Source organism: Coenobita brevimanus, chromosome 61 (assembly GCF_032717465.1).
Source record: "Coenobita brevimanus isolate Jiangsu-jjx chromosome 61, ASM3271746v2, whole genome shotgun sequence".
NCBI lineage: Eukaryota > Metazoa > Arthropoda > Malacostraca > Decapoda > Coenobitidae > Coenobita > Coenobita brevimanus.
The window spans coordinates 43,263,397-43,275,455 of NC_137014.1; the positions used below are offsets into that span (position 1 = coordinate 43,263,397).

The 12,059-nt window shown below is 41.6% G+C and overlaps 1 protein-coding gene across 1 annotated transcript in view; it reads left to right on the top strand.

Annotated features, from left to right (window-relative positions):
• Nos (Nitric oxide synthase) overlaps nucleotides 1–12,059 on the top strand; it is a 224,753-nt gene that overhangs the window by 87,337 nt on the left and 125,357 nt on the right. Inside the window, exons 4-5 of the mRNA XM_080275461.1 lie at nucleotides 4,096–4,187; nucleotides 6,434–6,575. Coding sequence (XP_080131587.1) covers nucleotides 4,096–4,187; nucleotides 6,434–6,575 — 234 coding nt within the window. The remainder of the gene's footprint in view (nucleotides 1–4,095; nucleotides 4,188–6,433; nucleotides 6,576–12,059) is intronic.

Genomic DNA, 12,059 nt, shown 5'->3' on the forward strand with positions numbered 1-12,059 from the left:
TCAGAATATTAATGCACCAGGTGCGGAAATTAATTAGTAAGAAAGAGCTCCCACAGAGCCTTCTAAGCTCACTGGAGTACAGGACGCTGATTTCCGACTTTTGCACTGTTTCTTGTCAAGGAAAGTCTAGGTTAGATTGTCAAGTTTGTTTTCTTAGTATCATGTTAGGTTAGGCTGTTAGTCAGTCAGGTAAATCAGGTACGTCAGGTTTGTTTTCTTAGTATCATGGTAGGGTAGGTTGTTAGTCAGTCAGGTTAATCAGTTAGGTTAGGTTAAGTTAGGTCAGTGTAAAATAAAGGGAAGGAAAGAAAAATGCAAGGGTGATCATCCTGGGAAAGTCATAATTAGCCAAACATGGTATACAGAACTGAAATTTTCGTACTGGCCTTATAAGTCAGTTTGCTACCTCTTCCCTACGTCATTATTTTTCCACATGATACATTAATATTCTCTTGTATGTGATTTTATGCAAATTGTTCTTGGTAATTGTGACTCGTGAGGTGTGAGTGTTGGTGTGGGTATGTGAGGTTTAGATGCATGGGTGTGGTTGTGGACGTGGTGTGAATGGGGATGTGTTTCAAGGGTGTAAAAGGTGTAGCTGTATGGGTGTTTTTATGAGTATTAGTGTATTAGATGTAAGTGCGTGGATGTAGGTGTGGGTGTGCATGAAGATATATGAAGTGAAATATCAGGTGCGTGTGTGTTGGGGGCGAGAACTGTGTGGAAGTTAGTTTTGTATTTATGGTTGCTTGCATGTTCACCAGGGAGTAATATATATTGTGGTGTGTGTGTGTGTGTGTGTGTGTGTGTGTGTGTGTGTGAGAGAGAGAGAGAGAGAGAGAGAAATCTCTTATTCACGTGGGAGTGAAAGCTTTCTAGCATTTCATTCTTCGCTGTCGATTTACGTGTAACAAATTAATGACGTGTTTATCCACATTATTTAAATATCGTTGTACTTATCATTAATAACGAACTACAGAATAATCACCCATCCATAAGCAGAAATTAAATGTCGCTGTAGTTACCATTAATAACTAACTACAGATAATCACCCAAACGTAGGTAAACAAGCAAACGAGAGGCGTTAGCGGGTTTACTGTATCCACGAAAATACGGCAGTGAAAGAGAGTTTTTGGATAGGGGAGGATGTGAGCGTTTGAAATGAGAGTTCACGGAAAATGACCCACAAAAACAAAAAATTCCAACCTATCCCCAGCAGCATGAGCGCAAGGAACAAAACCGCTAACAATAACAGGCAAGATAAAAACTAGCGACTGGGGGATTATCCGAGACAACGGGAGGGAAAACAACGCTTAAAACAACAATTGCGTGTGTGTGTGTGTGTGTGTGTGTGTGTGTGTGTGTGTGTGTGTGTGTGTGTGTGTGTGTGTGAGGAATGATACTGTTTTGAGAGAATGTATGTGGAATGGTGCTGCCGTATTAGCTGGAGTGGTATGTGTGTGTGTGTGTGTGTGTGTGTGTGTGTGTGTGTGTGTGTGAGAGAGAGAGAGAGAGGTAACAATTAAGCCCAGGACAGGTGTTAAACTTTTCATGCCTGTCCTCTTGTTCCCCGCATTATTATTATTTTTTTTCCTTAGCTGAGAGAGAGAGACTAAAAATATTATCCTCGGTGAGGGGAAAACAAAATAGTAGAGTAGGAACAAAGAAGGCTTGGGAGAGAGAGAGAAAGAGAGAGAGAAAGAGAGAGAGAGAGAGAGAGAGAGAGAGAGGAAGGGAGAGAGGGAGATGCGACACAAATGAAACACCTCCCTCACCCCCATTCTCTACCCACCAAGACACGCTCTAAGGTTGACCCACCAAACATACGCCTGGCCACCCCAGTCACCTCAGGACCTGATCGTGAGGCACCAGCTCCATCGGTCACGCCTGCAGCCATCCCATCACGCCCTTGGGTTAGATATTAAGTGGCTGTGGGACTCCGATGGAAAGCACTGTTAGTCTTTCTGAACTGTGATGTCATTTTTGTATTTGTTATTTGTGAATGAGCTGTCTGTCTGTCTATCAGTCCGTCTGTCTCTGTTTATCATTCTGTCATTCTTTTAGTCTCTCTCTCTCTCTCTCTCTCTCTCTCCCTCCCTGTATATATATATATATATATATATATATATATATATCTATATATATATATATATATATATATATATATATATATATATATATATATATATATATATCTTTCCTCTTAACAACGTAGGGACACGGGGCTGGGTTATTTAGTCCCAACATTTAAGGCGATGGTTGCCAGCCATTTCTCTGACGTAAATCCTTATTGGCCACATCTGACCGGCGCGCCTTAACCCACTAGACCACCCGACTTAGGTTATGCTTTTCGAAATGGAGAGGTTAGTTACAGCCTGTATTAATACTGGTAACATAACTCTCCCATGATCGGACAGCTTTAGTGATCTAGTTCGTCCAACGCTATATGATTTTATTTAGGTGAAACTTTTATAAGAGTCTTGGAGTGTTAGTACTGCCGTCATCACCCTCATGCTAGCAACAACTCTAGCACCGTATTTCCGCTACCACCAGACGGCAGACAGCTGAGAGTGAGTCCTGGGGGCCTGAGTGATGATTAGACGTGTGATACCAAAATGGTGCTTGGTGGACGAGAGAGAGAGAGAGAGAGAAAGAGAGAAAGACAGACAGACAGACAGAGAAATTGAGAAACGCTGACAGACAGTCATAGGAAAAGAAACATACCACAGTAGACAGACAAATAAGAAAGGACTTTATAGACAGACAGATGTAGATAGATAGGTAGATATGTAGATATATTGGTGGGTACACAAATAGATAGAGAGATAAATAGATATACGAGTATACTTGTGATTACCGTTTCCCCGCATATTTATATAATAGAGTGGAAACGGTATCGTGGTTTAAGACGGTAAGAGGAAGAGGGTGAGAAGCACGAGGATGAAAGGTTCACTGGGGAAGGAAATGAGAGAGAAAGAGAGGGAGAGGGGGGGGGACTGGGTGCGTCCGTGCTCAAGGGGGCGGTAATGTGACTAACTTTTAATTATGTATATTTTCTTCCCACACATCTCTCAAGTGGTAAAAAATAACCGTCTCTGCTCGTGAATTGTCTTACTTCTTTTTTACTCTTTTTTTTTTTTCTTTTGTCATTAGTTTATCCCTCCCAGCTGGAATGGAAAAGTGCCTTATCCCCAGAAATTAGTTTCCCCATGTTATTATATATATATATTAACTTCCAAGTGGATGTAATTACAGTTTGCACGTAAAATTGTCGTAACCTTTTTTTTTCGTAGTATGCAAATCCCCACGAGTGAATAAAAACTTCATTATTTCGGTATTTATCAAAGTAAGTCAGTTTCCCTAAAAATTACCTCACTTTTTTTTTTTTTACCGTGTTATCGAAGTTTTTGACTACTATAACGTATCTTTCTTTTTTTAGATTTTACTTTCTCATTCGGCAAACCGTTACACCTGACTTAGAAAAGACGTTAGGGTATGAAACAGTCTCACATCATCTTAAGTAGACCTGCTTGTATGTCTTTTTTCTATGTAATTCATTGTTTACTTCTGTCTGTACATTGCATTTCTTTACCGTACTCTCGCTTGTCAAATAAGACTTGTGTAATGCATTCGTTATCCTACCTTACCCTACACTTCCCTATCCTACCCTATACCCTACCCTTCCCTACCCTACCCTACCCTACCCTACCCTACCCTACCCTACCCTACCCTACCCTACCCTACCCTACTGTCTCATACCTTAACCCCATGGCTGCGAGAGGTCCATCCTAAATGAATATGAGTGTCAGGTGGCAATAAGTGTAAGATAACAAAAGACGTCGTTATTCTTTGAGTGTGTACCTGCCCTACCTTTCCTTGACGAGACCCTTCTTGAGATGAAAAAAAATCATCTGGTGGCAGGAAGAAAAGAATATAAAGATCGGAGACGTAGTGGTGGTGGAGGAGTTAACCTACCCTGCCGCGCATCCCTGACGAGACCCTTCCTAAGATTAATTAGATCGTCTGGAGGCAGTAAGAATAAGCCATCATCGTACACCTGTCCTATGTTGCCCAAATGTGACCTCTTATTTTCAGGTGTTTGATGCCCGGTTCGTGACTACAGCAAGTGGGATGTTTGAGGCCATCTGCAACCACATCAAGTACGCCACCAACAAGGGCAATCTCAGGTGGGTCATAAAGATGGATGAATGGATGGATAGGTGGCTGGATGGATGGATGAAAGTAATAAAATCAAGTATGCCACCAGTAAGGGCTCAGGTGAGTCAAAATGGTTAATGGATGGATAGATGGATGGATGGATGAAAGTACCACAATAAGTATGCCAGCAGCTAGGGCAATCCCATCTGATTAAAGGGATGGATAGGTAAATGGATGGATGGATGGATTAATAGACTGATTTAAGGATGAACATAATTTGGAAGAAAGGTTAGCCTAGAGGATGGATGGTTGGTTGATCAGATGGATATAATATGAATGGAAGGTTTGCCAAGAGGATGATTGGACGGACGAATGAATAAACTGAGGATGGATAACACAGTTTGAAGGTTAGTGTAACAAACAATAGTCTTTTTGCATTAGCCTGGCCTAGATTTTCGGCCTTTTGGAGCTTATTTTACAAAGCTCAGTGGCAGAAAAAAAGACTACTACAGCTATTCATCCTTCCCATAGCACTTCTTCATGACTGGCCTCATATTCTAGTGTTAATTTCTTGTCATAATGCAGAATTCGAGGTGGAAAGCATGCAATTTTAAGCCAAGTTGTGATAAAGAGAGTACAGTACAAAGGTGATTTGGTGGTTACAGTAATGATAAGCGGTCGGCTGAATAGACGGATAGATGGACAGACAGATGGATAAATTGAGGATGTGCTTCATGGGTAGAATACTAACCAGTTGGAAAGACAGGCTAAAGGATATAAAAGTCATTAGCGATAGCGTTGGGATGAATAGAGATGAATTCGTTTCCATATATTTCCGCATCTTGGTTGGAGTCCTAAATGTTTGCTGGTGTGTGTGTGTGTGTGTGTGTGTGTGTGTGTGTGTGTGTGTGTAGTGGTGATGGGTGGGTAGCAATATTCTTCATTAACCACATCACAGCCTGATTTCTCTCTCTGAGCTGAATGAGAAGGTATCAGGATAATATTTGAAATACGTCTTCTCAAGGAGAAAGGTTTTTCATAAACTTCTTGAAATCGTCCGGAGGTGGCAACACCAAAATAAAAACAAAATGGAAGCGTTCGTGGAGAAAGCTAATAGCCCCACAAGCACAACAGATTCTATGCAACCTGAGTAAAATCGTACGTGTGAGAAGCAAGAGCAAAATATTAAAACAGTCATCATCGTATGAGGCCTTTTGGACAGCTAGGGTAACAGAGTGACAGTCCGAAAACGGAGAGTATTAATTTACTTAGGTGTTGAGAGAGAGAGAGAGAGAGAGAGAGAGAGAGAGAGAGAGAGAGAGACTGTGCCCCGTGATGGACATGTTAATAACCAATATGTATAAGTGGAGAAAGTTGGGATTTTTTTTCGTTGCACTGACCTCCCTTATCTTACATAGAATTTAGCCGCCATCTGAACATGATACCCGTAAAAACAGAATGCTGGTACCAACAGAACCACACTATGCCACCAGTGCCTCTGGAAATAAATTGATAAACAGATAAACTCGTATAGATAAAAATCGTCCAGTGGCTGAGGCAAGTCTCCACCAGTGGGGTACCAAGGCGGGCCCAACCCAAATATACTGACTATACAAGTGACTTACACCACACAGCTGTACTCGAACATTAGTTACTGTTTCAACCACTGTCCCTTTTTGACCAGAGCTTTTCTCATCCCATTAACCAACCTGTTAAAAGATAGATAAATAAATAGACAGATTGGTAGATGAAAAAATTGGATTGATACATACATACATGGATACATAGATATAGATAGATAGGGATAGAGATGATATATAGGTACATAAATAGATAGATAGACAGGATAGGATAGGATAGATACATACATACATATATATATATATATAGAGAGAGAGAGAGAGAGAGATAGGTACATAAATAGATAGATAGATAGATAGGATAGGATAGGATACATACATAAATATATATAGATAGATAGAGATGGATAGATACTGGGAGGAGGGGGAGGTCAGTGCTGCACAGTGTGCACACATTGAATACTCCAGAATTTCAACTGGGACGCCAGCTGGGATGGGCCAATGATCTAACTGGGGGGACCACAATCTGACCCTCCCCATGACTAAGCATCTGAATCAATTTCTTTATGAACCTTATAGGTACTCCATCTAAACAAGATAAAAATAACTATCCCTCCCCTACCACAAGAGTTAAATAACTGAATAAACAAATGAGGTATGTAGCTAATCCAGTGTTCTATACCCTCCCCCACCAGATCAGCCATCACTATTTTCCCTCAGCGGACTGATGGCAAGCATGACTTTAGGGTGTGGAATGCCCAGCTAGTCGCCTACGCAGGGTACAAGCAGGAGGACGGCAGCATCATAGGAGACCCCATCAATGTCGAGTTTACTGAGGTGGGTGTTGAGAGCTGAGGTGGAGTGGAGGGGATTGGGTTAGGGTTGAGGTGGAGTGGGGTGGGTTGGGTTGAGGTGAAGTAGGGTGGATTGAACTGCGATTGAGTGGGGTGGATTAGATTGGGTTGAGGTAGTGGGGAGTGGGTTGAGACGGCATGGGACGGATTGAGTTGAGGCGGAGAGGGGTGGATTGGGTTGAGGTGGAGATGAGATGAATTGGAGCGAGATGGATTGAGATAGATTGGATTGAGAATAAATTGACTGGGGTTGAGGTAGATTTAGTTGGGGGTGGGTTGGGGTTGAGATGGAGTGGGGTAAGGTTGATTGAGATAGATTGAGTAGAAAATGAATTGGCTGAGGATGATGTGGATTTGATTGGGGTGGATTGGGGTTAAGATGATATGGGGTGAGTTGAATTGGGAATGATTGTGTTGGAAATGGGTTGGGTAGGGTTGAGATGGAATGGGTTAGGTTGGGGTGGGTTGGGTTTGAGTTGGAGTGGATTGAGTCGGGTTGGAGTGGGCTGCATTAGGCTAGTATGAAAACAGATTGGAAAATGAGTGGGATGGGGTTGAGATTGGGTGGGGTGACGTGGGTTTGGGTAGGATATTTTTGAGTGAAGTGGGATGGACAGGGGTGAAATTGGTTCACTTGGAGTTCAGATGGAGCAAGGTGAGGTGTACTCCGTGTGGGGTTGATGTGTAGTTGGTAAATGAAGTTAAGGTTGATTCATGTACTGTAGAGATTCATGTGTGGGTTGGAATGGGTGAGACTGACTGAGGTAGAGATGCATTTGTGACTTGGGTTAGGTGAGGTTGATTAAAACAGAGATGCATTTGTGGGATGAGGTGTGTGTGTGTGTGTGTGTGTGTGTGGTATACGACTGTATTTCCCTTTTTTTACTCTCTCTCTCTCTCTCTCTCTCTCTCTCTCTCTCTCTCTCTCTCTCTCTCTCTCTCTCTCTCTCTCTCTCTCTCTCTCTCTCTTATTTCCCATTTATATCCATCAGTGTGAGGGTAATAGCCATCTTCAGTCTTCCTTTCCCCCATGATTCGGTTCCCCTTAATCTTATTTTTTTTTTTTTTTTACATATAGCTCTGTTTTTAGTTACTTTAACTTCATTTTTTGCTGTTGGTTGCTCCGTATAATTATTATTGTACTTTCTAACTTTTCATATTTTGTATTTTCCCCTTTTCTTAATGTTTCCCACCCTTAAACTTGTATTTATTTCTTTTCTTGCTTATTCCCTTCTCCCCTTCTATTCTTTGTCTTTTTTCACGTTTATTTTCTGTCTTATTCCTTTCTCTTCGTGTTTCTTTTACTGTATTATCTTTTTCTCTTCGTTGTTCTTCCTTAATTTCTCCTGCTTTTCTTCGTCCTATTTTACGTCCATTTTGCGACATCCTCCTACCCATCCTCCTCAGATAAACTAGTCGGACTTATGGGCAGAGCATTTGAATTAAAATCGGAGAATATCGTTCGCACTTTGTACATTTCCTGTGTGCGGCCCCGTTTAGAGTACTGCATTCATCCTTGGTCTCCCTATAATAAGAATGATATTGATAAATAAGAGAGAGTGTATCGAATAGTTACAAAAATGATAACCAAATTAAGGAACAAATCATATGAGGCACGGTTAGAAGAGCTAAAGCTGTTTAACTTGTCAAAGCGCAGATTCCGAGGGGATCTGATTCAAGTGTACAAAATTCTTGAGGGACGCAACAATATGGCAGAAGACAAATACTTCACAATAGACTGGAGGTACTGGTTATAAAATTATCGGCAGACGTTTCCATTCTAATGACGCAAAACATTTTATAATAGAGTTGTTAACGTAAGAAACAATATGCCTTGAAATGTGGTAGACTGTAACACACTTACAACGTGTAAAAGCATTTGGCCTCGAATCCTCAGTTAAATGCGTTCTTGGCTGAATAATGAAACTTATTGACTGACTTTTCCTCCTGCAGATCGTGGTGAATACAGCAGCAGTTTTTCAGATAATGTTAATTTCCCCTCACAGATCTAGTGTAATAAATATATATATATAGATAGATAGATAGATAGATAGATAGATTATATATATACAGTATATATATTATTCTCTTCAGTCTTTCCTTTGAAATTTTCATGGTAATTTTTCTATGCTGCATGGTGGGCCTTCTTACATTTTCATGCCAGTTTCGCCTGGAGGATTTAGTGGGCCGGGGAGGACTTCTTGCGTTGTTGTCTTTATCTTCAGCTCATAGAATTATCACGGGCATACTTCTCTTTTTAAGAAACCGCCTCGAATGGACCGTTATGGCTGTTACTGTTAGCTTTTCTTTGTACTCTTTTGTACTCCTAATCCTCCTTTTTCTTCCTTGTCTCTCTTCCCCATCATCTTCCCTCTTGGCTTTCATATCCCTCTCTTCCTCTTCTCTCACCCCCTGCTCTCTCTTCCTACTCTCTGTTATCCCTCTCTTGTTTTTTCCTCTCATCTCTCTTATCTTTTTCTCTTTTGTCTGTCTTCTTTCTCCTTTATGCTTCTCTCATCTCTTCCGCTTATCCCTTTCTTCTCTCTTTCTATTTTCTCTCGTTCATTCTTCCTCTTGCTCATCCCTCTGTTCCTCTCTCCTCCCTTTCTTTTGTTTTCTCTCTTCCTTGTCCCCTTTCATCCATCTTTGTCTCTTCCTCATATTCCTGTCTTCCTCCAATCCCCTCATTCTCCTTGCTCTTTTCGTCACACCCACTCCACCTCCATTCCCGCCTTGGTTTTATTACTCCCCATTCCCATCCCTCTTCCTTACTTTTATCACCGTCTCCTCCATTTTCCTCTTTTACTGTGACTTAATGAGTGTTTACGGTTCTCTTTTTTTTCCCCCTCTCTTTCGTTTCTCTCCTTTCCTCTTCTTCTCGTCCTCTTTCTTCATCTTTTCTGTTATTCTTTTTCCTTTCCCTTCTCGTTCGTCCCTCTCCTTTCTTTTTTTTTCTTTTTCTCTCCTCTGTCCTCTTCTCGTCATTCTTTCTCTAGTCTTTTATTCTTTCTCTTCTGTCCTCCTTTCCTTGTATCTCCTCTTTGTTGGCCAGCTCCTTGCTGCCCTTATTGTTAGCTGCATTTTCTTTCTTTCATGTATTCTTTTTTGCTTTCTTGTTTAATTGTGGCAGGCGCTTCTACCCTTCAGAATTAACCGATTCCGACCAAACTTGGACACAATGACCAGCCTGTGACCTAGCTGTGTCCCCAAGGTTTTGGTTGATAGGCAACTACTCTTTGCCTAGCAACGGCCGAAACCCCGCTTTTTTCGCACTTTTTACCTTTTGAGCTGTAGAAGCATTACTAACGGGCTTAGAAAACTCTGACTTCTTTAGGCATAATCTTGAGGTCATTCCCTGTCGGAAGTGTGCCATCCGTTTTTCTCCTCTCTCCTCTAGTTTTCGAGTGGCAACCCTGTGATGATTGGCCTCAGCGTCCCTAGCAACCAGTAATGGTTTTTAAAAATGGTCCCCTAATTCCCCAGCGGCTCTTTGAAATTGAATGAAAGCTTGCATGCTTATGGACATTGGCTAGTACTACAACTTTCTACTGTACACCTATATGCTACATTGGCCAGGTCAGGGGTCAAAGGTCATCAAAAGCGAAAATAGTGAAAATAGCTAAAATCACGAATATGCCCGTGCGAAATGCTAAGGCTCCCAAGATTGTTAAGCCAAGGTCATGGTTCCTGGGTGGAGTGTTGCACTGGAGCTCTTCCATGCCAAAATTACATTTAGTGTCGAAACTCACGTCCAGTCACTGGCAGCGCCACCTAGAAGTTGTACCTCTGATGGGCTTTGTGCGAATTTCAAGTTATGTAGCTCCACAGTGGGTGGATGAAATCAAATGAAACTTTGCATGCATATAAACGTTAATGAGTACTACAAGTGTGCTTCGTACATGCAGGACCTATATCCGCCAGGTCAGGGGTCAAAGATCATCAAGTGCAGAAAGTATGAAAAGCCCAAAAATCACGACCTTGCCCACGGATGGAATGTTGTACTGGAGTACCTCCATATAGAAATGACTTTTAGTGTCGAAACTCACTTCCGATCGCCGTCAAAGCTTGCTCCGCTTAGAATTGGCCATCGTCGCCTACCTGCTTGTTTCCATCTTTCTCGTTTTCCCTTCTCTTCCATTCTCTACCTGTCCTCTTCTTTTCCTGTTCTCTACCTCTTCATTTTCTTTCTTCTTTTCCGTTTCGTTTACCTCCTGTTTTCATCATTCATTACATTTTCTCCATTTTTGCTCTTCCTACGTCTTTTCCAATCTTCTCTTAACATTTTTTGCCAGTTCCTTTCCTCTTTATATATCTTTTTTTTTTCCTCATCTTCTCTCTCTCTCTCTCTCTCTGTGGGGGGGGGGGTTGTTCCCCTTCTCTACTGGATCACATGCTTTCACCATTCAAGCTTAAAAGATATTCATTAAATAACCCTTACGTGTCATGCAGGGCCGCAGGCTAAATTCAAAAAATTATTTACGTTTGGTAAGTTCGAGCATTCCAGAGGGTGAACGCGATAAGTAACTGCTAGATTTTTTTTTTTTCCTCAACTGAATCAGCTCAAAATATTGTAACCTTTTTTCCTTTTCTTCTCTGAGCAGTTTCCTATTTCCTGTTCTTTCGATATTATGATAATTACTTTCATATCTGTACTTTTCCTGATTCAGCCCATGTTCCCACGATGACTTTTTGTTACTTTTTTTCCTATTTTTCCCCAATTACATTATCCTTGGCGAATGAGTTTGCGAGAGTATGTAAGGCACGGAAACTAAAAGTGAATGCATAGAAGAGTAAAGTTGTGGTATTCGAGGAAAATGAAGTCAATGCATAGTGAGCCTGGGTCGTGAGGAAATGGAAAATGTGAGTGCAACTTGGGTAGTGTGATAAGTAAGGACAGAAGTTTGGAGGATAAAGTGCTTGGAAAGGTACAGCAAGGAAGAAAGGTTGTTGGTTCATTGAAAGCAGTGATAAGAAATAGTTGCGTATAAGCATGGAGGTAAAAAGTCCTTACATAATAGTATTGTGGTAACAACACAAACGTGTGGAAGCGAAGCTTGGACCTTGCTGGAAGGACACAAGTCACGAGTGAGAGCAGTGGATATCGGTTATCAGAGAGACGCATATGGAGGTACATGAAGAGACAGACTAACAAATGAGGACTTGAAGGAGCCTTGTGATGTGGATGTGGATGTGAATGTGATAGAAACCTTTAGGAGATATACATTGAGGTAGTTTAGCCATGTGGAGAGGATGGAGTGAGAGACTGACTAGGAGAGTGTAAGTGAGGTGGAGGGGGGGGGAGAGGGAAGGGGGGACCGAGGATGAGATGGAGGGATGAAATGGAGAGGTACGAGTATATGAGAGAGGAGCGTGTAAATTGGTCGCAGAACAGCGATATGGCAGGAGACTGGGCGATATGGAGAGGATTTGTTTGTGCCACCCTTTACTGGATTAAAGCGTCAGGCTG